Source organism: Primulina huaijiensis, chromosome 2 (genome assembly GCF_012295235.1).
Source record: "Primulina huaijiensis isolate GDHJ02 chromosome 2, ASM1229523v2, whole genome shotgun sequence".
In the NCBI taxonomy this organism is placed as follows: Eukaryota; Viridiplantae; Streptophyta; class Magnoliopsida; order Lamiales; family Gesneriaceae; genus Primulina; species Primulina huaijiensis.
In genome coordinates, this window is record NC_133307.1 from 7,964,280 (window position 1) to 7,990,776 (window position 26,497).

Here is a 26,497-nt window from a genome sequence, read left to right on the forward strand (position 1 = left end):
TATTTGCTGCTTCCATATCGGCAAGTGTTTTTTATGGCAACTGAATTTTTTCCGTTTCAGTTGGAGCTGTATCAGTTGGTAAATGAATATTATCTGTTTGCTTCACCAACTGATTATCAGGAGTAGGTTCATATTCAACTGATTGATCTAGTATTTCTGGTTCAGGTGTTTGAAGGATATTCTTTTTTATATGATTTTTTTCTTCATTATCATCCTCCAAACTGATCTCTATAAAACGATCAAGTAGCTCAACTGGATCAGTTGGCTTATCAGTTAGCACAGTTTCATCAAAAACAACATGAATAGATTCTTCAACATTTAAAGATATTTTATTAAAGACTCTATATGCTTTGCTAACTGAAAATATCCAAGAAATATTCCCTCTGCAAATTTAGCATCAAAGGCTTTTAAATGATTTTTACCATTATAAAGAATAAAACATCTGCAGCCAAATATTTTGAAATAAGAAACCACACTTTTTCTTCCATGCCAGATCTCATATGGTGTTTTCACATGATTCTTATTAATCATTGATATGTTCTGAGTGTAACATGCAGTGTTTACTGCTTCATCCCAAAACCTTTGAGAAATACCAGAATCAGCAAGCATTGTTCTAGCAGCTTCTTTAAGGGTCCGATTTCTTCTCTCATCTACACCATTTTGCTGAGGTGTTCTAGCTGCTGAGAGCTCATGCTTGATTCCAGTATTTTATAAAAAAAAATTGAAAGATTTGAATTGATGAATTCAGTCCCTCTGTCAGACCTTATTCGATCAATCCCAACTGATTTTTCATTTAATAGTCTTTTGAAGAGCTTAATCAGTTGTGCAGCAGTTTGGTCTTTGGATTTGAGAAAAATAACCCAAGTCTTGATACCACTAAGGTGTATTTCATTCTCTCTATACTCATTACTGGTATTAGACCAAAAAGATCCATATGTAACAGTTCTCAGCATCGGGAAGATGATTTAAAACCTCTGTTTTTTAATGAAGATCTTACTTGTTTACCAAACTGACATGCTAAACAAATTTTTTCTTTTGAAAAATCTATTTTGGGCAAACCAGTTACATGATTATGGTTACTCAGATATGCAATAGATTTAAAGTTTAAGTGGTTCAACATCTTATGTCATAACCAGTTTTTAGAAGATTCGGAAGCAATGAAACAAACTGGTGCATAAGAGTGTTCAGTCCAACTGACTTCGTAAGTGTTTCCACAATGATTTCCAGTTACGATGACCTTATCAGTTGAGTCTCTAACCGAACAAATGTGTCTGTCAAACTGAACTGAGAAATTATTGTCGCATAACTGACTGATGCTTATCAAGTTATACTTCAAATTCTCAACTAGAAAAACATCTTTAATTGTAAAATTACCATGGATAAGCTTATCTTTACCCACAGTTTTACCTTTGGAGTTGTCTCCAAAACTGATGTTTGGTCAAGTATATTTGATCAGTTGAGATAGCAAATTTGCATCTCATATCAAATGCCGCGAACAGCCACTGTCTAGATACCAAGTTGATTCTTTGTTTGAACCTGTTACCTGCAATCACACACAGTATATAATTTTTGTACCCATATTCATTTGGGTCCTAAATAGATTAGTCTTTTAGGAACCCAGACTTGGACCAGTCTAACTGACTTCCCAGTTGCTGTGTTCCAAATGGTTTTTCTCGAATTCTTGGCAATATGTGTGTTGTATGAGGATAAAACAGTATGATTCATATCCTTCTTCAATTGACTATTCTTTTGATATCGTTTCTGAACTGGCTTACAGTTGTAGTAATTGTAATAGTCATTCCTTGAGTACTGATTTTTGCGACTGAATCATTTAGGTGACCAGTTTCTTTCATCAGTTGAACTCTCAGAGCTATATCCAATTCCATACCGTTTTCCTTTGTTCTTACTTTTAGTCAATTGAACAGCTGGTTTACTTGGTTCTGAGAATTCATTTACCATAGTTGATTTTACAAAGATAATGTACTTTCCTTTATTTTCATTCAACATTGGCTGTGTATCACTTGCAGAATTTTCATCATGATTATTAAAGCCTAAACCAGTTTTATCAGTAACAGATTTTTGTGAATTCTGCATTTCAGTCAATGCAACTAAAGACTTGTTCCAAGCTTGAATCAGTTCAGTATGTTTTGAAATTTCAGTTTTTAACTAACATATCAAGGCTGGATTTTCAATCATTTCAGTTTTTTGCTGTGCAATCTCCTTTTTTAGACTCAATAGTTCAACTGACTTATCAGTTTCTGCTTTGTTGTCATTGGGATCAGTTTGCTCAGTTCTAACCTTCTGAAATGATCGAGCAAGTTGGTGATAATCATTTACCATGTCATGCAACGTGATAATGAGTTCTTCACGAGTGAAATCAGTAGAGCTGAAGTCAAATACATGTTCACTTACTGACTCCAGTTCAGCAACATCTGCCATTAAACACTTGACTTCCTCCTCATCTTCACTTGAACTGATTAGGCTTTCTGGTTCTGACTCGTCACTGTTAGTTTCTGCCCACTTGCTTTCTTCAGCCAAAAGCACTTCATGTTTCTTTTTGAATGATTTCTTGTCATCCTTGGTCCTTCTTCTGTGCTCATAGGGCTTCTTTCCCTTTTCAGTTGATTCTCGACTGTCCTTCTTTGGCTTAGGACAGCCTGCTATGAAATGATCAGATTCGCCATAGTTGTAGCAAGCATACGATTCTTCTTTGGACTGATTTTTCTAATATTGCTTCTGGAAGTTCCCTTGATTCTTTCTCATAAACCTTCCAAATTTCTTGACAAACAATGACATAACATCATTGCTCAGTTGATCAGCAGATTTGTCAACTGAACCAGTTGGTTCCAGTCTGACAGTAGTTAAAGCAGTTGTGGCAGTTGGTGTTGAAGGTTCTCTTTCTCTGGTCTGTAGTTCAAACTCGAAAGCCTTTAGATCAGCAAACAAGTCATGAAGTTCGATCTTATTAAGATCCTTTGACTCTCTTATTGCCATGGTCTTGACATCCCATTCCTTGGGAAGACCTCTTACCACCTTCAGTGCCACTTCTTTGTTCGAATACACTTTTCCAAGTGCATTCAGCTTATTGATAATACCATTGATCCTCTCATCATATTCGTGCATGGATTCTCCAGCCTTCATCTTGATGTTATCAAATTTCTGAACAGCAACTGATAGCTTGTTCTCTTTTGTTTGCTCGTTTCCTTCACATAGCTGGATCAGTTTCTCCCACATCTCTTTGGCAGTCTTGCACATTTTGATTTTGCTGAAAGTGACTTTGTCCAGTGTTCTGTATAAGATATCCTTTGCCACATTGTCTAGGTTGGCTTTCCTCTTATCCTCAGTTGTTCATTCTTCTCTGAGCTTTTCTATGCGATGAGGTGCCCCATCAGTAATGGCAACTGCTGTATTTGATTTTAGGATCTTCATGAGACCTTCAGTAATGCCATACCACATGCCATCATCTTGTGCAGCTAAATGAGCCTGCATTCTGATTTTCCAATCGTCAAAGTCTTCTCTGGAAAACATCGGTATTTTATTATATGAAGACATGTTGATCAGTTTTGTGAATAAGAGTATTCTGAGACAAGATTCAACTGCTCTGATACCACTTGTTAGGATCGATTGATTGGTTGAGAAGTGTTTAGAAATGGGGGTTGAATAAACACTCACGATTTTATAATCTTTTCAAATGAAGTGTTAGTTTTGTGACAAACTGAAACTAGGAATCTCGTCGGTCAATGACAATCAATTTAACTGATGACAGTTGCGGAAATAAACTGAATGAAAGATAGAATAAATAACTGAAATAAGAACACACAAAGATTTTTGGATGTTCGGATACTTCAAATACTCCTACATCATCCCTTCTATCACAAGGATAGGATATGCAATAAAAGACTTTGATCGATACAAAACTTGTACAGACCCACTTCAGTTTTGACTTAACACTGCCAAAACTGAAACTCTTAGTTTACGAAATATCTCACAGTTCTTCGACTGATCTTAGCGCAACTGACCTAGTTAAAGATCAAATAAACAACAACACAGTTTGTGCTTATAAGCTCGAAAGTTAGCCTCAAATGCTACAAATATATCTGATAAGTGTGAGCTTTTGTATTCTTGAGTAAGAGTAATAGATTCAGCAAGGTAACAGCAAGCTTGAGAGAATAGATAGATCGATTAGATGTGTGTTGTATTTCTCAACTGCTCTTCTCACCTATTTATATGCTTCTCTTCAACGGTAACATTAAATATAATTTGAATCTTTATATCCATTGATTGCCACGTCGAAATTCCTCTTACATTCGTACACTGTAAGCTCTGAAATGCGGCGTTCCACTATGAGTTGCAGTCTGCTTTGTACTGTTGTCGGTTGGGTGTCTTTTTCTCCAACTGATGACGTATACAGCTGAATTATTAGCTGATAAGCAATCACTGGTAAGCTCATAACTGAATATATTAACTAATCAGTTTCCAATTGATCAGTCAGTTGACCTCGTATGTTCAGTTCAGCTGGTTTCAGTTGCCTTCGATAAGCTGCGCATTAATCTTCAGTTAGGCAACTGTCAGTTGATTTATGTAGTTCAGTTACTTCAAAATTCTTGATCAATTTAGTCCAATAAATTAAACACTTAGTTTGTCAAACAACCGAAATTAAGTTTCCAACAACCTTAAAGATATTTTTGCTATTTATTCAACTGTCAGATCAAACTTACATTTATACATCACATTCACAAGTAATTAAAATAAATTGTGAACAATTAATATTGGACTTGGATGTCGTTTGGACCAATGTATGGACAAAAAACAGTAGGTATTCTATTCTCGCTTATAATCTGAGCAGTTTGTTTGAGGAGGCTGTAAATGAAAATCGAATCGTTGGAATAGACTGAAATTTGAATATGATATTTAAAACATAATATATTATATTCCAAACGGTGGAGATAGCATTTGGAACAGAACTGCTCTCAAGGCAAGACTGGTTCACAAGGCTTCAAACATGAAGATGGAAATGATTTTGATGAGATCTTTGCATCAGCAGCCAGACTAGAGGCTATTCGAATTTTTATTGCTTATGCTTCTTATAAAAACTTTAAATTTTTCAGATGGATGTGAAGAATGAATTTCTAAATGGGATATTAAAAGAGGAAGTATATGTGGAAGAGCCTCTAGGTTTTGTTTTTCTATTTTACTTGATCATGTGTTTAAATTAAACAAAGCCGTGTATGGTTTCAAACAAGCGACATGTGCCTGGTATAACACTCTATCACAATTTTTACTTGATCATGACTTACAGTTGGCTCAATAGTTAAAACTTTATTCATGTTTGTGAAAAATAATCATAAATTGTTAGTCCAGCTTTATATTGATGATATTATCTTTGGATCCACTAACTCAAATCTCTGCGAGAAGTTTGCTAAACTGATGCAGGATAAATTCGAGATGAGCATGATGGATGAACTGACTTTCTTTCTCGAATTTCAAGTCAATCACTTGGATACTGGAATCTTTGTCAGTCAAACAAATTACACCAAAAAATTACTGAAGAAATTTGGAAAGGAATATTGTTCAGTAGCAGCAACCTCCATGAGCTCATCAGTTAAGCTTGATAAAGATGAAGTGTAATGCCCGGTTACTCGTACAAATGATTAATAATACGTTTATGTCATTATAGATAGTTATTTAGCTCATTATGTTTTACATATTGATTGAGGTATCAATATTGAGATTGAACATGACTTTTATATTGTTCATGGTGTATTGAGAATGAGAATATGTCTAAATAGTTATAGTAAGATGTGTAGGTAGAAGTAGTGTTATAAAGTTATAGGAAATGAGATGAAATTGTGGTAGTTTTTTCGAGTTTTAGCATAATGATTTGAATATGGATCCAAATTGAGTGAGGCCATAACCATTAGAAAGCTAAGATATAATGCAACAACTTTTATATTTTGGGTTTTGTCCAAATCATTGTGGAAGATAAGCCAAAAGTGCCCCGAAATGTGTCGTGTATACCGTCATTCCCTCACTGACACATGTTAGGAGAATGAGCATAAATTTTTACTCAGACCTCCAAATGACCTGAAATTAATTGGGNATACGAATACTTGTTTGAGACGATGTTTGTTGTCCTTATGCTGTCAAATACATCAATAAACCAATCACTATGTATTTACTAGGTGAAAATCACTCATTTATTGTCCTCTACATANATTACCGCCCGAGCGCCGGTGCATTTCAAGCCTAGGATTTTTACAGAACATTCCGCGCCCGGAGGGTATAAAATGACCGCCCGAGCGCTGCCTTGCATGAGAAAAGATAAGTATCGATTTTCTAAGCCATTTTATCAGTTCTTTCCTTTCCCTTCACGNAGAACAGGTGGCGCTCGAGCGGTAGAAAATTACCGCCCGAGCGCCGTTGCATTTCAAGCCTAGGATTTTTACAGAGCATTCCGCGCCCGGGCGGTAGAAAATGACCACCCGAGTGCCGCCTTGCATGAGAAAAGATAAGTATCGATTTTCTAAGCCATTTTATCAGTTCTTTCCTTTCCCTTCACGGCAAGACACGAAAGAAAAACCAAGAAATCTTCCTCCAAAGTTCCCTTCTTCATTCCTTTCATCATTTTGAGGTTAGAACTTAGTGATCCATCCCAAGAGCTTCTTAAAGGTGTAAGTTTTCATCTCTTTTGGATTCTATACATGTAGAGGACAATAAATGAGTGATTTTCACCTAGTAAATACATAGTGATTGGTTTATTGATGTATTTGACAGCATAAGGACAACAAACATCGTCTCAAACAAGTATTCGTATGCTTGGACAGTAAGTTGGCATGTTCTTGAAGCAATACATGGGTAATATTATGATTTCAAATACTTCTCATTGATTATTGATATATGTACATTGTTAGTATCTTATTGATGAAAATATAGCACCATATTCCATTGTTATGTATTAAATATGTAAGAAACTCATGAATATTGATGATGGGTGCTATGTTATGAACATGAACATGAACATGAAAAAAAAAGGATTGATTTTTACATGATATAGAGCTTGTTGACATCATGGGTGGTTTTAAGTCCACCAAAGCTATTGGCCAATATATGTTCATGGGGCGTGGGGTTGCCAAAGGTTGCTCCCTGACGTCCAACACAGTAGTAGCTATATAATAAAGCAAGCACGGTAGTACAGGTCAACTAATGAGGCTCAAGTACAAAAATGAACATGAATATATGATATGATATGACATGGTTTAAAGATTCATTGTTGTCACGACTTGATATGTATGTTCCTTCGACGCATATTGTTACGTACAAGTGCCAACTTATTGAGTTTTATAAACTCACGTAGCTCATGTATTACAGGATCAGGTAGTGAAGAGACATAGGATGCCGGTTCACCAATGGATGCTTGTGACGTGTCTCACCTCGACAAGAACCGGGACTTATTATTGTATAGCTTCCGCATATGTAGTATAATGAGTGTAATGTTAAGGTTTAAACAAGTTCCATATTATGTTTATGATGATACAAAGTATGCATGTCTATGAGAATATGTATTTGTATAACAATATGGTGCATGGTTGTGTATGAAAATATAGTTGATGTTGTTGTATATATGGTATTGCTTGAGTTTTGGTTTAAACAAAATATAGGGACATCATGCCAAAATTTTTATAAACCGTCAAAGTGATGCCCCTTGTTTGATTTGCTTCATACTACAGTTATATCAGTCAAACCCTATTTTGATTATGGTAATTATGCTAAGTATAGAGTAAGGGTGTGACATTTTAGTTGGTATCAGAGCCCACGGTTCTTCGACAGGGAAGACACTGCACTTCATCCACATGGAGAACTCGGCAAGTAAGTATCTTTGTATCCCATAGTTTATGCTAAGTTATGTGTCTATGTGATCTATATGTAGGTTAAGATAAGCGACGATGCCACCTAAACGTAAGGTACATGAAGGAGAGTCATCTAAGGGCAAAGCCCCAGCGGTCGAAGGTGAGGGCAGTGCACCACGACCTATAGATGATTTTGCTCAGCTGCTCCAACAACAAGCGAAAGTCCATGGGGAGAAGATACAACAATTACTGGAGATGCAACGGACTACACATGAGCAGGCACATGCACAAGCCATGATCCCCAGACAAGGGCCTGTTCAAACTGATGTGTGTGATCGTTTTCGACGTCTAAATCCTCCTGAATTCATGGGAAGCACCGATCCAGCAGTAGTAGAAGAGTGGATTAAGTCATTGGAGTCCATCTTCTCCTACCTTCATATGGAAGATGTTGACAAAGTAACTTGTGCCGTCTTTTTGTTAACAAAACATGCAAGAATATGATGGGAGAGTGCAAGGATTGCATTATCGGTTGGACCATTGACATGGAAAACTTTCAAAACCGTATTTTACAACAAGTATTTCAGTAAAGATGTACGAGCCAAGAAAGCCAGCGATTTCCTTAACCTGAAGCAAGGAACCATGTCAATGACAGAATACATACAACAATTTGAGGCTGGAGTCCAATATGTACCGTATATTGCACAAGATGACACAATTAAGGGCGAAAACTTCATGCAGGGACTTCGCTCTGAAATTAAAAGAGATGTACGGATGTCGAAAGTTGCTACATACGGGGAGATAGTAGAAAGAGCACTTATGGCAGAACAAGATGAACATGACATTGACAAGGACAAGCAACAACGAAGGTAGCAGTACTTTCAGAAGAGCCAAGGAACGGGACAAGGCAAAAAGAATGATAGCAGGGGTACTAGACCAGAGGAACCCCGTGGCAAGGGTCCCCCTCCACGTAAAGAATAGGACAGACCACCTTGTCCTAAATGTGGCAAACTTCATGGCGGGGAATGTATGCAAGGTTCCAATGTTTGTTATCATTGCAAAAAGCCAGGGCATCTCGCCAGGAATTGTCCAGGGAGTTCTGAGAAGTACAGGAACGCCTTTTCTCCATGACTAAAGAGGAAGTGGATGCGGATACATCGATGATCACTGGTATGTTCTTGATTTCTGGTATTACTGCTATTGTTTTACTAGATTCAGGAGCCACACATTCCTTTATTTCGGAATCGTTTGTAAGGAGACTGGGCATTACAGCAAGTACAACAGAGGCACAACTCGCCATAGCCTTACCTTCCGGGCAAGAATTACAGACAGATCAGATTGTGAGAGGGTGTCCAATATATGTCCAAGGCCATCAGATGTATGCTGATTTGATAGTTTTGAGGATGACGGATTTTGATGTGATATTGGGAATGGATTGGCTCTCGAAGTACAGAGTTACTATTGACTGTGGCATAAAGATGATCAAATTTGCGCCGATAGGAGCTGAACCATTCACAGTAGCAAGTGCAGGTATATCCTTACCTCTTCGGATAATCTCTTGTATGAAGGCTTGTAAATTACTACAGAAGGGGTGTCAAGGATATTTAGCATCTGTGTTAACTATTGACCCACCTGTTCGTGAATTAAAAGATACAGATGTTGTTTGTGAGTTTCCAGAGGTATTTCCTGATGATGTAACAGGCTTACCCCCAGATAGAGAGATCGAATTTGTAATTGATGTTGTGACAGGAACTCATCCGATCTCAAAAGCTCCTTATCGATTAGCTCCTACAGAAATGAAAGAATTGAAAGAACAGTTACAGGAGTTGCTTGATAAAGGGTTTATTAGACCGAGCTTTTCACCGTGGGGTGCACCTGTTTTATTTGTGAAGAAGAAAGACGGTACCCTCCGTCTATGTATTGATTATCGGGAGTTGAACAAAGTGACAATCAAAAATAAGTATCCACTCCCCAGAATTGATGATTTGTTTGATCAATTACAAGGAGCTGCCATCTTTTCGAAGATTGATTTACGATCAGGCTATCATCAATTAAAAGTTAAATCAGATGATATCTCAAAGACTGCCTTCCGAACCAGGTACGGGCATTATGAATTTCTTGTAATGCCATTTGGACTAACGAATGCACCAGCTGCTTTTATGGATTTAATGAACAGAATTTTCAAGCCATTTCTAGACAAGTTCGTGATTGTATTTATAGATGATATTCTCGTCTACTCACGAACTACAGAGGAGCATCGAGAACATCTGCAATTAGTTTTGCAAACTTTGAAAGATAAACAGTTATATGCCAAATGGAAGAAATGCGAATTTTGGCTTGAACAAGTATCATTCTTGGGTCATATCATTTCAAAAGAAGGCATATCCGTGGATCCAAGCAAGATTGAAGCTGTTAATAACTGGCTACGACCAACTACTGTTACTGAGGTACGTAGTTTTCTTGGGTTAGCTGGTTATTACCGTCGGTTTATAGCGGGATTTTCTAAGATAGCATTGCCTTTGACTGCTTTAACACGAAAGAATGTGAAATTTGAATGGAACGAAGCATGTGATCGTAGTTTCCAAAATTTAAAGACAAAATTGACATCAGCACCAGTCCTTGCTATTCCAGAAGGATCAGGAAATTTTGTGGTATACAGTGATGCTTCGAAACAAGGTTTAGGAGCAGTTTTAATGCAACATGGGAAGGTGATTGCTTATGCCTCAAGACAATTGAAAGAATATGAAAAGAATTATCCCACACATGATTTAGAATTGGCAGCAGTGGTATTTGCGTTGAAAATATGGCGCCATTATCTGTATGGTGAACGGTGTGAAATTTACACGGACCACAAGAGTTTGAAATATTTATTCACGCAAAAAGAATTGAATATGCGTCAACGACGTTGGTTGGAATTAGTGAAAGATTATGATTGTGTTATTAACTATCATCCAGGTAAAGCCAATGTTGTTGCAGATGCATTAAGTCGAAAGTCCAGTTCTATTGCTACAATGCAAGTACAAGAACAAATTTTATGGGATTTACAGAATATGAAGATTGATGTTATGCCAAAGGGAACTGCAATCCAATTATCATCTCTCATGGTTCGACCAACACTTGCAGATAGAATCAGGGCCGAACAAAGTGTAGACAATGAATTACAACAACTGAGGCAGCGAGATGAAGAAAAAGGCAATTTGAACTTTGAATTGAATGGAGAAGGAATGTGGACATATCGAGGTAGATTGTGTGTGCCAAAACAAGGAACAATCAGAAATGACATTCTTATTGATGCACATGCTACACCCTACTCGATCCATCCAGGAGGCACGAAAATGTACAAAGATTTGAAACCATTATTTTGGTGGCCAGGTATGAAAAAGGACATTGCTCAATTTGTTGCACAATGTCTAACTTGTCAACAGGTCAAGATTGAACATCAAAGACCAGCAGGGCTCCTGAAACCGCTACCCATTCCTGAGTGGAAATGGGAACATATCACAATGGATTTCATCCTTGGTTTGCCAAGAACACAAAGAGGATTCAATGCTATATGGGTTATTGTGGATCGACTTACGAAATCAGCTCACTTTCTTCCGGTGAAGACCACATACACGATGAATCAATATGCTGAAGAATACATCAAGGAGATAGTGAGGCTTCATGGCATCCCAGTGTCCATTGTATCTGATAGAGATCCCAAATTTACGTCTGCATTTTGGAAGAGTTTACATCATGCTATGGGAACTCGATTGGCATTCAGTACAGCATTTCACCCTCAAACTGATGGACAATCAGAACGAGTAAATCAGATCTTAGAAGATATGTTGAGGGCCTGTACTATTGATTTTCCAGGCAGTTGGGACAGTAAACTACCGTTGGCTGAATTTACCTACAACAATAGCTATCAGTCAAGCATTGGAATGGCACCATATACTGCATTATATGGTAGAAAATGTCGATCTCCAGTACATTGGGATGAAGTAGGAGAAAGAAAGTTATTAGGCCCTGAATTGGTACAACAGACAGCCGAATTGGTGACCAAGATCAGAGAAAGAATGCACACTGCCCAGAGTCGACAGAAAAGCTATGCTGATGTGCGACGTCGACGATTGGAATTTCAGGTTGGTGACCATGTATTTGTAAAGATATCACCATTGAAGGGCATATTACGTTTTGGTAAGAAAGGAAAATTGAGTCCAAGATATATTGGTCCATTTGAAATCTTGGAAAGAATAGGAGACAGAGCCTACCGAGTTGCTTTACCACCAAACTTGTCAAACGTTCATAATGTTTTTCACGTTTCCATGCTACGAAAGTATTTAGCTAATCCTTCTCATGTTCTTCATTATGAACCGTTGGAGCTTGCATCGAATCTCTCATATGAAGAACGACCGGTACAAATCCTCGATAGGAAATCAAAAGTGTTACGAGGCAAGGAAATACCCTTAGTGAAACTGTTATGGCGTAATCATACAATTGAAGAAGCAACTTGGGAGCGAGAAGACGAGATCCAACAGAGATATCCTGAACTATATGGTATGTCAAATTTCGAGGACGAAATTCTTTGAAGGAGGGGAGAATTGTAATGCCCGGTTACTCGTACAAATGATTAGTAATACGTTTATGTCATTATAGATAGTTATTTAGCTCATTATGTTTTACATATTGATTGAGGTATCAATATTGAGATTGAACATGACTTTTATATTGTTCATGGTGTATTGAGAATGAAAATATGTCTAAATAGTTATAGTAAGATGTGTAGGTAGAAGTAGTGTTATGAAGTTGATAGGAAATGAGATGAAATTGTGGTAGTTTTTACGAGTTTTAGCATAATGATTTGAATATTGATCCAAATTGAGTGAGGCTATAACCATTAGAAAGCTAAGATATAATGCAACAACTTTCATGTTTTGGGTTTTGTCCAAATCATTGTGGAAGACAAGCCAAAAGTGCCCCGAAGTGTGTCGTGTATACCGTCATTCCCTCACTGACACATGTTAGGAGAATGAGCATAACTTTTTACTCAGACCTCCAAATGACCTGAAACCAATTGGAGATTCAAGCCAAGACATAGGGCTACAACTTTCATGTTTACCACTTTTTCAGATTATGAACGGAAGAGCCGTTTCTGGAGCGATCTTTGATGAAGTAGTGCGCAGAGGCAGAACTTGTGGCGCTCGAGCGGTAGAAAATGACCGCCCGAGCGCCGGTTCACTTCAAGCCTAGCAATTTTACAGAACATTCCGCGCCCGGGCGGTAGAAAATGACCGCCCGAGCGCCGCCTTGCATATAAGATGATAAGTTTCGACTTTCTAAGCCATTTTATCAGCTCTCCACTTCTATACCAGCAACAAACTCGAGAGAAATCTATAGAAATCTTCCTCCAAAGCTTTCTTCTTCATTCCTTTCAAAGTTTTGAAGTTAGAACTTTGTTCCCCATCACAAGAACTTCATAAGGGTGTAAGTTTTCTTATCTTTTAGTTATTGTACATGTAGAGGACAATAAAGGAATGATTTTTATCTAGTATATACAATAGTGACTGAATTATTGGTATATTTGACAGTATAGGAGCGAGAAACATCATCTCAAACCAGTGTTCTTAAGCTTGGACTGTAAGTTGGCATGTTCTTGAAGTAATACATGAGTAATATTATGATTTCAAATACTTCCCATTGATTATTGCTATATGTACATTGTTAGTATCTTATTGATGAAAATATAGCACCATATTCCATTGTTATGTATTAAATATGTAAGAAACTCATGAATATTGATGATGGGTGCTATGTTATGAACATGAACATGAACATGAAAAGAAAAGGATTGATTTTTACATGATATAGAGCTTGTTGACATCATGGGTGGTTTTAAGTCCACCAAAGCTATTGGCCAATATATGTTCATGGGGCGTGGGGTTGCCAAAGGTTGCTCCCTGACGTCCAACACAGTAGTAGCTATATAATAAAGCAAGCACGGTAGTACAGGTCAACTAATGAGGCTCAAGTACAAAAATGAACATGAATATATGCTATGATATGACATGGTTTAAAGATTCATTGTTGTCACGACTTGATATGTATGTTCCTTCGACGCATATTGATACGTACAAGTGCCAACTTATTGAGTTTTATAAACTCACGTAGCTCATGTATTACAGGATCAGGTAGTGAAGATGCATAGGATGCCGGTTCGCCAATGGATGCTTGTGACGTGCCTCACCTCGACAAGAACCGGGACTTATTATTGTATAGCTTCCGCATATGTAGTATAATGAGTGTAATGTTAAGGTTTAAACAAGTTCCATATTATGTTTATGATGATACAAAGTATGCATGTATATGAGAATATGTATTTGTATAACAATATGGTGCATGGTTGTGTATGAAAATATAGTTGATGTTGTTGTATATATGGTATTGCTTGAGTTTTGGTTTAAACAAAATATAGGGACATCATGCCAAAATTTTTATAAATCGTCAAAGTGATGCCCCTTGTTTGATTTGCTTCATACTACAGTTATATCGGTCAAACCCTATTTTGATTATGGTAATTATGCTAAGTATAGAGTAAGGGTGTGACATGAAGGGGGATATCAATCGAGGTAACATTGTACCATGGTTTAATAGGTTCTCTTCTATGTCTAACTTTCATTCGACCTGATGTCATGTTTGCAGTTTGTATGTGTGCTCGTTTTCAGTCTGATTCAAAACAATCTCATTACTCAGCTACCAAGAGAATTCTTAAATATATTAAAGGAACACAAAATGTGAGATTATGTTATGCTAAGGACTCATCGTTCAATCTAGTTTAATATTCTCATGCATACTATGAAAGTTGTAAGCTTGACAGGCAGAGTACTAGTGAATCATGTCAATTTCTTGGAGACCGACTAATTTCTTGGTTTAGTAAGAAGCAAATATCAATGGTCAATTCAATTGCAGAAGCTGGATACCTAGCTGTTGGGAGCTGATGTGCCCAACTGTTATGGATTCACCAACAATTGAAAGACTGCAGAATTGATGCTATAGAGTCACCAATCTTCTGCTATAATACAAGTGTAATAACTATCACATACAATCCAGTTTTTCACACTCGGACTAAGAATATGATATTCGTCATCATTTCATCAGAGATCGTGCATTAAAGAAGAATATATGGTTGGAATGCGTCTCTAATGAACTACAAGCAGCCGATATCTTCAACAAACTGCTTACAGAGAGTAAATTTTCTTCATTTAAAAATATTTTAGGACTTATTGCTTTATCATAAATGCATGAATTTAGGGAGAATATCGAATCATGAAGCTCTACTGATAAAACGGTTTTCAATTAATCTTTGAGTTTACCAACTGACAGTTAGCCTGACAACCTAACTGATAGATAGTATTGTGAGTCTAACCGATCTTATCATTTAGTATTGACTTTATTGATTTACTTAAATTCTCATTATTAACCATTAAGGGCGACTTGATTATTTCATTTAATCTTACAAACTTTTAAAATTCATACAATGTACTTATTGTTTTTTTTAAAAAAAATCTTCAATCGACAGTGTGACGCACATGTCACGTCTGTTACCAGGTCAAAAGTTTCGCATTATAAATACATGGAAATCCCTAAAATTTTCAGTTTAACTTAGCATTTCATTATTCGAGCATACTATTATTTTTGTTCTCAAGCTTTCTTCTTTCTTTTCACTCATAAAATTATCTAATCTCTAACTTCAAGATTTCATTTCACAAATGACAGGATCAAAAATTCCTTTCTAGATCATGAATGCACTCGGAATCGATTTTGAATCGATTTACTCCATGTAAGATGTTTAAATTACTCAATTTTTCAAAGTTATCAACTCATCTGGACTCAAGACTTTTCTCAGTTTATCTTTAGATATCTATGTGGCTGAGCTGAAGAGTTTCTATGTCAGAGGGAAATTTACGAAAAATTGGAAGATATCGATACCTCTGGGAGAGGACAATTTGTTGGTTGAACAATATTTCTTCTCAACCCTATTCCAATTGCACTCTGAAGGACTAACTGAATTCTCTGTAGTGTCTTAGCAATCAGTTGTGGATATGAAGTTGAAGTTCTTCGCTTCTAGTGATCCAATCAAGCCATCAGGAAATAAGAAGGAAATGAAGCTGGAGCATCAACTGCTGGTTGATGTGGTGTCCAAGCCTATTCTAGCCAAGGAAGGTTCCTTTGATGCCTCACCACCGAGAAGTTATTGGGGATGATAGCCATTGCCACAGGAATGAAGATCAACTGGTCGGTCCATTCTGTTCAGATTTTGAAGGCAATTATTCAAAAGGAGAAGCAATCAGCATGTTTTGCCATCCCTCTGAGCCGGCTGTTTGAAGATGCAGGAGCCTTGCTGAGCAATTATTTGACACTATATAAATTCAAGGCTCTCACTACAGCTAGCATACTATCTCTCAGGCATGTAGGCCTAAGGGACATGCAATGAACATCGCCGATGCCGGACTACAGGCATTTAAGAAATAAATTGGAGATGAAATGGATACTGTGGAGAAGAATGTTAGTAAAGACACAATTCTTCAATCCAGTGATTCTGAAGTGGCAATTCCCTCTCCTCCTGCAAAGAAGTCAATGATAACAAAAACCAAACTAACGCCTACGCCAATCAATATTTTACCTATTTCTCAAGTACAAGTAGTCAAGGCTACTTGGGACAAGGCTATTGAAGAGCCAACAAAGAAACTGAAACTGATAATTGTGACAGCTCCGCCAAGAAAGATCAGCATGCCAATAGCTCTTCTTTCTCCAATACCAACAAAAAGAATGATAATTAAAGATCCAATATAATCAACCAGATCAGGATTGGATTCTACCCTCTCAATAGCTTTATGGAAAGGGAAAGAAAATGTTGTTGAGGTTAAGGAAACTGAATCTATATCAGCAGTTTGGATGCAGATTGACTTGTTGATAAACGAGGTAAATGAATTTACTGAAGAAAAAAATCAAATTTTTTGATGAATGGGTGGAGCTCCGGACAGTCACCTTCGCAAAGAAATTGAAAAAGAAGGTTGTGTTGGAAAAGTACATAAAACTTGAGAAGTCAGTGTTGAATCAAGCGGTGACCGTGGTCATCTCTGAAGCTTTTCAACGCCAAGCATACCTTATTGATATTTTGAAGATTCATAAGTTGGCTATAGTTTGTGCTGAACAAAGATCAAACTATGATCCTACATGTCCAAAAGCTTTTGATGACATTCAAGTGATCAATCAACTGGATATGAATCTTGTCATACCGCAGATGAAAATAAGATTTTGGGAAAATGATAATAATTTGTTCGAGCCAATGGAGTCCAAGGACAAAAAAGTTGTTGGATCTTCATCTCAATCTCTGAGAACCCAACTGAATCAGCTCCCAAAGAAGCTAAACTATATATTCAGCTAGATATTTCCACTTTTCCTCCCCTAAGGCAATCACTTTGACCGATGTAGAAGAAATTGTACAATCTGTTGTACAACAAAAACAAGTTGATGATGATGATGATATTGTTCTTAGTACACTCCTATCTGCATCTCAAGGAAATTAAAAAACTGATGTAGTAATCTCTAAAGCAAAAGTCATCTTATCTGATGATGTACTCGTGGTAGAAATTGAAGAAGCTGAATTTGTTCAATGAATAGAGCAGGAGGTAGTTGAAATTGCAATGGCTGAACGAGATCTTACAGAAACTGATGCTGAGCAAATCAGTAAGGTTGAAGAAGTTCATATTGAAGAATTAGTTAGTCAGACTAACTTACGATTTCTGATTATTGAACAGAGATCTTACAGAAACTGATGTTGAGAAAATCAGCAAAAGTTCATATCAAAGAAACTTCCAAGAACAGAGCCTTCTTATCTTGATCCGAATATATCTTATGAAAACACTTTGGATCAGATTCATTCGAGCCTCACAGCTATCTCTGCTTCCGTCACAGTTATTAAAAGAAGCCATCTGAATACTAGGAAGGTTTGGAATCTTTTAAAGATAAAATGCTCAAAAAAGTGTCGGATTTATCTCGGGGAATGATTGACATAGTCACTCGATTAGAGCAGATTAAAAATCTCAAGTGGCTACTATTACTCAAATTGGTAGGCAAATTCAAGCCAATAATTTTCAGATTTGGACCAAAAAAGATAATAATTAGAGCACATATCTTGTATAGTCAGCAAGACAAATCAATTGTATATTCTACTGAGATTAATGAATTCAGTACTTTATCTCAAGTGGCATAATTTTGTCAAACACCAAAAAAAGAGAAATTGCTATAAATTTTTACATTTTGGTGAATTAATAAGGCTACTGAACCAACAGATAATTACATGGCCTAATTTAACTGAATTCAAGAAGAAAATTAAATATTTACAAGAAAAAGTTTTCTAAGAGTCCAACTGACTACCGAGCTAAACCGATAGCGTAAGAGGGATATTAATAGGCTAATTAATCTAAGGACAATTGATGGAGCTTAATTGATTTTTTATTTCAGTCAAGCAGTCAGCCCAAATCCAAACATTCTCTGAAGAATATTAATATACCCAGTGATTAAGAATTACCGCACAACTGAAATATCGGATAATATTTTCCTTGCCAACAGTCACTGATTCTCAGCAGAATTCACGCGCACTACCAAAATATATCAGAAAGGACGATGGCATGGCAACGATATCAGTACTTTGAAACGGGTATATGATTTAAAAACGTTGCAGATGAAGTCTATAAATAGATTAGTTTGACAAGCTTTTAAAAGCTCTTCAACTATTTGATTTTCTGAATTAATTGATCTATTATATTTTTTTGAAAAATCTTTATGCGAGTCAAACTTATAAAAGCAAGCATAAGTCGATGAGTTATTATCTAATCATTTAAAGATCAATTCATGCTTAAAATTTCTCTGTGACATATATGTACTCGAGAATAAGAAGTTTTACTGCTTATTTTGATTAAGATTGAAGTTTGCTAAAAATTTCAGTTAGACAATATTAAGTCCTACTGAAGTGATTGATTTCATATTACTTATAACTACCAAAATCTTTTAATAAAAGCTATATATGGGGAAGAATTTACAGTATTAATGAAAGAGAGAGAATTTACAATTAAAAAAGTTTGGTGTGAACAATTGTCAATTTGGAGAAAACGTGAAGATTTAAATATTTGACATAAAATATCATACGAAATGAGAATAACAAACAATCATCACTGTTTGGTGGAGCAGAATTTGACTGAGAATTCAAAGCTGTCATCGTTGACTTGAATGCAATTTTGTTGTTGCGGTGCTCCTTCCCCGCGAGGACAATTCTCTACATGAATCTGAAGCTGAAGCATCATCGCGTGCAATCTACACAACGTTGACTGTTGGTGGTCTCGGTCAACTCCTCCATTTTTTACCATTATTAATTCTTCGTTATTCTCCGTTGTCGGTCGTTCTTGGAGGAATCAAGCGAAACCCGGTGATCGATCCGGGGCTATTTCAAGATTCAGGGTTGTGAATTACTTCTAATTCCAATTTCTTTTTTATTGGATTTTTTATGATCCATTAACACACTGTGTTTTTTGTATTCAAGGTAATGTTTCTGAGTTGATATTTTGCATGTAAATCAATCAAATGATATTGTTTGCATCCCAATCTGCACCAGAGGCCGAACTCAACTTTATATGTTTGTAGTGTGGTTGTGAAATTTTAAAATATTTTTGTGACAGATTGGAAAATTAAGGAGCCAAGCTAGTGATCTGGGGTCGCGAATATGTCATGAGAAAATTTTAATTATTTTAAACAAGCTAGTGATCTGAGCGCACGAGCTCTCGCTCTCGCTCTNTTTTTTTTTTTTTTTTTTTTTTTTTTTTATGATCAAGCCCAATCCTGAGTAAGGAAACAATTATGCTGCTGTTTTTTTGACAGCTGCTTTGATTTTTCATGGCTGGAAGCTGGGATGGAAGTTATGGCGAGAAGGATCACTCAGATGACAGCCACCATATTGAGAGACTACATATAGAACCTATTTATGACGCATTCATATGTCCCTTAACAAAACAGATGATGAAACATCCTGTGACATTGGAAAATGGGAAAACTTTCGAGAGAGAGGCGATCGAGAAATGGTTCAGGGATTGCCGAGAGAGTGGCAGAAGGCTGGTTTGCCCTCTAACATTGAGAGAGTTGAGAAGCACAGAACTAAATCCAAGTATCGCTTTACAGCAAACGATTGAAGAATGGAATGCAAGAAACGAAGCTGCTAAGCTTGACATGGCTCGCAGGTCATTATCCTTGGACAGCCCAGAGAATGATATTCGACAGGCTTTGAAGTTTGTTCAGAATCTCTGCCGAAAAAGTCAAGCAAATAAGCAAGTGATTCGTGATGTAGAGCTGATACCAATGATCATTGATGTGCTGAAGAGCAGTAGTCGCCGAGTTCGCTGCATGGCTCTTGAAACTCTTCAAATTGTGGTGGAGGAAGACTTTGATAATAAGGTTGTCAAAGGTTGATGATTTATTTTGCATTTTAAGTGATTGTCTCAGTTCAAGTTGTCGTTTATGGCAAATACTTAGCGCTATTGGTTTTGCAGGACATAATGGCTGAAGGGGACACTGTGCGCACCATTGTCAAATTTTTATCCCATGAGCAATCCAAAGAGAGGGAAGAAGCCGTTTCTTTACTTTATGAGCTCTCTGAATCCGAAACACTATGCGAAAAGATTGGTTCAGTGAATGGAGCTATTCTTATTTTAGTAGGAATGTCAAGCAGTGATTCTGAAAACCTTGTAACTGTTGAAAAAGCAGAAAAAACCTTAGAGAATCTGGAAAAATGTGAGAACAATGTAAGACAAATGGCTGAATGCGGAAGATTGCAGCCTCTCCTGAGAAAACTGCTTGAAGGTGCGCTCAGCAACCTCGGTACCTTTTTTATGTTAGATTTATCATTCTTTTGGAATGCTATTATGAATGTCGAATTGTCGATGAAAGAAAAAGCCTTATAGTAGTGTTAGAGTTGCAACAATGATATTACTTTTGATGGGCTTACAGGAAAATTTACTAAAAAACTAACTGTAGTAAGACTTTGGTATGAATCATTGCAGGCTCTCTGGAAACTAAGTTATCGATGGCTGCCTTTCTTGGAGAACTGGTACTAAACAATGATGTGAAAGTCTTTGTCGCCAGAACTGTTGGCTATTCGCTTATCAATCTTATGATGAACAATAATATGCAATCCAGAGAGGCGGCTCTCAAAGCTTTAAACCAGATCTCATCAGACGAGGCTAGTGCCGAGGTGTTAATAGAAATCGGTATCCTCCCACCTCTCGTTAAGGATTTGTTCACCCTTGGAGCTAACCAGCTTCCAATACGTTTAAAAGAAGTTTCGGCAACCATTCTTGCGAATGTTGTGAATTCTGGACATGCTTTTGATTCAATCCCAGTTGGACCAGACAACCAAACACTGGTTTCTGAAGGAAAAATTCTTAGCCTCCTACATCTTATCAGCAACACTGGGCCAGCAATTGAGTGCAAGCTTCTCCAAGTACTTGTCGGGTTGACCAGCTCTCTGACAACTGTATCAGGTGTCGTTTCTGCTATTAAAAGTTCTGGTGCCACTATTAGTTTGGTTCAGTTTATTGAAGCGCCTCAAAGGGATTTAAGGGCGGCCTCGATAAAGCTTCTTCAAAATCTTGCGCCGCAAATGGGGCCAGAATTAGCTGGTTGTTTACGTGCTACATCTGGTCAGCTCGGAAGCCTAATTAAGGTGATATTTGAAAATACAGGAATAACCGAGGAGCAGGCAGCAGCTGCTAGGCTTTTAGCTGATCTCCCTGAAAGGGATACAGTCCTCACCAGACAGATGCTAGATGAAGGGGTATTCCAGCTGCTTATTTCCCGAATAAAACGGATTCGACAAGGGGAAATGAGAGGCAGCCGCTTCATGACCCCTTATTTAGAAGGACTTGTGAAGGTATTAGCGAGAATTACATTTGTTTTGTCCGAGGACTCAGGAGCTGCTCTCAAGCTTTGTCACGATGACAATCTAGCGTCACTTTTCATAGACCTCCTGCAAACCAACGGGCTGGACAATGTGCAGATGGTATCGGCCACGGCTTTAAAGAACTTATCCCAAGAGTCTAAAAACTTGACTAAACTACCCGAGTTTCCTGCTTCAGGATTTTGTGCCTCAATTTTCCCTTGTTTAAGCAAACCACCAGTCATAACTGGATTGTGTAGGGTTCATCGTGGGATATGTTCTTTGAAAGAAACATTTTGCCTCTTAGAAGGGCATGCCACAGACAAGTTGGTGGCCCTTTTGGACCACACTAATGACAAGGTGGTGGAAGCAGCATTAGATGCGCTGTCCACTTTATTAGATGATGGTGTCGATGCAGAACAAGGAGTTCAAGTGTTGCTAGATGCAGATGGAGTGAAGCCTATACTTGACATTTTACTCGGAAAACGAAATGAAAGTCTAAGGAGGAGGTCAGTATGGGCAGTTGAAAGATTATTGAGAAGTGATGAAATAACTGACGTAGTTTCTGATAATCCCAATATAAGTACCGCCCTCGTGGATGCTTTCCAACATGGAGATTATCGAACACGACAGATAGCTGAGCATGCCTTACAGCATGTGGATAAATTCCCCAAATTCTCTAGTATATTTACAAAAAAGTAGTGATATATTGCTCGATATAGTTTCTTCGTAAGGATTCTCTGTATGTACTTTCTCTCGTGTTCTTTTAAGTTTTGAGTTGTAAATTTTAGAATACTTGTGAAGAATTTAGTAGATGCTGAAGTGTGATTTGGTCTCATTTGAACTGGCAACAGCTTGTGCATGTTTCTTTTGTCACATGAATAACTGATTATATTTATCTTTCAAATCTGCTGATATTTAACCTTTTGCAAGTAACATTTTGAAACTCGCAAAATGAAAGCTAAACAGAGTTCATATAATATGTGTTTGTAAAAAATAGATCAAGCTACGCCCAAAAAATCATTCTTCATACGAGAACAAATAAAAATAAAAATAAAATAAATAAATGTTTGCTGCAAGTTGATCAGAGAGAATTCAAGAAAAGTTGCCACAAATAAAATCATACAGAAGCAAACCAGATCTACCGTAGTTACAAACGAAGCACTGCCATTGATTTTGTCATGCAGGAAGAAGCATCCAAATCATGCGCCACATGATTCCTTGAAATATGACTCCAGTTCGTTGTTCCAGTGTCGGAAACTTTAAACATAGTGAGGAAATCCAATACCTGTCCAAAAATCTTAAACATTTCGACCCCGAAAATAAGGTCTTCATCAGCTACAAATGCTGCGTTCCAATCCATTGGGGCATCAGGATGTACAGAAACCTCTGTCCAAGATCGATACTCAAGATCAAGTTCCCAAAGCTTCCTAACAGCTTTGTTTCTCCGGCCAATTTGACCATCTCCTTCGCACCAAGAAACCGAGAGCATGAATAGCCGATTCTTGCAAGATATAAGTTTAGGATAATATTCATGCACACGAGGTGGGAAGGGGCTAGTCTGGATTCTGGTCCAATATCCCCTTTCTATGTCATATCCAACAAGTTTGTCGCTTTCTGAGTACACATAGAAAATCCCGCCACATATGACACCAGAACAAGCAACGCCAAAATCTAGAGGTACCCTCTGAATCTCTGTCCATTTATTTGATAAGGAATCATACATTTCCCCCGAATCCAATGGTTCATCCCATGATCCAAGACCTCCAACAGCAATCATTATGAATTTTCTACTATTTTTGCTGTGTGAGCTTTCGTTTTTTTGCCTAACAAATTTGTATGTCTTGCCATTGGGAATTAGTGAGTTGTCATTTTCATCAAGAGAGTGCCTCGAGCGTCTAACAGAGAGTCGGTGCGGATCCTCATAAACATCTGATACACCGCCAACTCTTGCCCTGTAGCAACGTCTGTCAGTTCGGTTTTGTTGATTTCTAATGATCACACAATCGGAACTTAACTCTGAAATTCCTAATACGGGTGACGATCTAGCATACTTCATGGCAGCAACTTTACGCCATGATTTAGTAGAGGGGCTAAATGCCAATACACCTTTGTGAGTCTTGAATGAGCTCCTATCCACCCTCCCAAAGTTGGTCAAACTAGAACAACCCCCGACGATATAAATATCATCCTGGATGCTCGCAACTGAGAACAAAAATCTTCCTTTAAGAACATGAGAATCTAATTTGTGCCATTGGTTAAGGGAAACATCAAAAGCATGAATCTCTCCGGAACAATAACCATCTTTAACAACACCAAACACAAATAACCATGGATTTTGGAATAAGCCTTCCCTCCTCATTTGCATGAACCTAGGAGTTGTCGTCAAGTTTCTCCATTTTTTGCAGACAAAACGGGCATTCATCAGACTCGTCAATGGGAGTCGAACCAAGCACATCTCGAGAATGTCATCCGGAAGACGTGCATTCATGCTATTGTTTTGTTGCACTGTGTTAAACATTAGAAGCTTTCGATTGTTCTTCCTCCAAAATTTCTCCATCATACCATAGGCGAAGCAATCAACAGTTGTTTCCTCAGTTCCACATATCATAGTGTACCCTTTTCCCTCCTCACTTGCACTTGAGCCTCTTCTACTGCCCGAATCACCATAATCTTCACCTGTGTCCGCGCCTACTTTGCAACCTCCACCACGACCATAAAGTGAAAGGCACCTCAAAGACATGCCAGTCACCTCATCTTTATCATGATCTTCAAATTTTTGGTTCTTTCTTTTAAACTTCTGGCTCATGCTCTTCACAAGACGTTTCGAAACACTCAAAAACTCGATATCACAATCAATATGGTCTTCCCCTGTTAATCTTGGTGAGGACATATCACACCCTTATTTTAGGGTAACAGAAGCAATATAGGCAACACGCAACACCAAATCCATGCTGCTTCATCCACCTACACAAATACATCAAAGAGAGTTTAAGCATGTTTCTCGCACCAACAAAATATCAATCCAATTATGATGAGTTATGTCAAGTATTTACAGATCAGTCAAGAAAAAGATTTGGAAGTAAATTATAAAATACCTCACTTCGGATAGCAATCCTAAATAAGATATGTTCAAAAATTTCATGTCTATTCTCATAACAATTATATAAACTTTCGCACAACAAAACCCATTAATTCGCCCCATTTGCTTGCCTGATGTAGAAATATGAGTATTGCTCTCGTAATCAAGAATTACAGATTCTGAAAATTAAACGAAAATCTGAAGAAGGGTGGGTCCCACTCCCAGAAAATGATCTTCAATTCCCCCACCCCAACTTACTGTAACAACAGATGAAAGTCAACAAGCACGAGAAATCAAATCACAGATTCATAAACCAACTGAAACTCAAACCAAACTACAAAATCAATAACAAGAACATTCTAAAAATCACAACCAAGAATGTGTAAAATCAAGATCTGGAATGTGCTAAAAACCACAAGCTATAACGCGCAAAAAATCACACATGAACGGCAATAAACGTAAGTGCCGAATACCTTACACCTTCTACGTAAATGTAAAGGCAAGAAACTGTAAACAGAATGTGAGATTCAACAAAAATGGCAAACCAAAAAACAAAACAAACCTTCAAATCACAATCAAAGCATTTTCAGCTTTACAATCGGCCACCGAAGCTATTTCAGGGAGCCCATTTCTAGATTAACTCTGAAAAAGATCGGAAGCAAACCCATGAGATCCAATCTGCATAAAAATCTTCAGAGATCAAGGGCCAAATCACACACAAAAATGGAGCATTTATGGCGATAAGAGTTAAAAAGTAAACAAAGGGTATCAATCATATTGTATATTTTATATGTCCATTATAATGATCTTTCTTTTGGTTGGGAATAAATTTTAGTAAAGTGATGAGTAATGACACGGCCAAGTTCTACCATTCACTCTGCCTTTTGTTTTTATTTCCTTTCATTCTTTTTTGTTTATGGCATGGATTCACTAACGTCTAAATCACAAAAATTTATTAGTGATTAAAAAATTGAGAATTAATTAAAATAAAAAGTTATATAAATTATTTTTATATGATTTTGAATTTTTTTAATAATAATTTTTAAATGAGAGGTGATATGATTATTTGAATTTGGATAAGATTTAGATAAAATTATAAGTTTTGTGATGAAAATTAACGATAATAATTTTTTTGATAACGATTTTAAATCAATTCAAATCAAATTAAATTTAATTTTGTAATAAATAAAGAAGACCGACCATAAAATAGTACTACTTTAATATTTGTAGAAAAAGCAAAATCTTATGTGAGACAGTCTCACGGGTCGTATTTTGTGAGACAGATCTCTTATTTGGGTCATCAATGAAAAAATATTACTTTTTATGCTAAGAGTATTACTTGTTATTGTGAATATCGGTAGGATTGACCTGTCTCACAGATAAAGATTAATGAGACCGTGTCAAAAGAGGCCTAATCTTGTAGAAAATTTTAAAATGTTCTTATTAATTAATTTATTATAAACATAATTCATAAAATAAAAATTAATATTAAAACTTCAACGTGTGAATAACACCACCATAAAAATCTCAAGTCAAAACGACCAACATAATTTGAAAAAATCTAGCATAACCTACTAAGTTTCAAAGCTTGCCCTCATCATCACA

General features: G+C 37.0%; 2 protein-coding genes across 4 annotated transcripts; one reads left to right on the top strand and one right to left on the bottom strand.

Moving 5' to 3' along the window:
- The first annotated feature begins 19,050 nt into the window (after positions 1–19,050).
- LOC140966506 (U-box domain-containing protein 44-like) lies at positions 19,051–22,717 on the top strand. Of its 2 annotated transcripts, none has more exons than XM_073426773.1 (4): positions 19,051–19,425; positions 19,761–20,330; positions 20,426–20,735; positions 20,936–22,717. In XM_073426773.1, exons 2-4 carry the CDS (start codon positions 19,776–19,778, stop codon positions 22,510–22,512), a joined length of 2,442 nt encoding a protein of 813 aa, XP_073282874.1. In that variant the 5' UTR covers positions 19,051–19,425; positions 19,761–19,775; the 3' UTR covers positions 22,513–22,717. The 2 variants fall into 2 exon arrangements, with proteins under 2 accessions (XP_073282874.1, XP_073282880.1); XM_073426779.1 differs by having other exon boundaries at positions 19,051–19,343.
- A 97-nt stretch (positions 22,718–22,814) lies between these two features.
- Positions 22,815–25,776, bottom strand: LOC140966524 (F-box/kelch-repeat protein At5g42350-like). 2 transcript variants are annotated; one of them, XM_073426787.1, is made up of 2 exons: positions 25,455–25,776; positions 22,815–24,777 (listed from the first exon to the last, which is right to left on the bottom strand). In XM_073426787.1, exon 2 carries the CDS (start codon positions 24,701–24,703, stop codon positions 22,961–22,963), a length of 1,743 nt encoding a protein of 580 aa, XP_073282888.1. In that variant the 5' UTR covers positions 24,704–24,777; positions 25,455–25,776; the 3' UTR covers positions 22,815–22,960. The 2 variants fall into 2 exon arrangements, with proteins under 2 accessions (XP_073282888.1, XP_073282895.1); XM_073426794.1 differs by lacking the exon at positions 25,455–25,776 and adding an exon at positions 25,024–25,430.
- Positions 25,777–26,497: the final 721 nt, after the last annotated feature.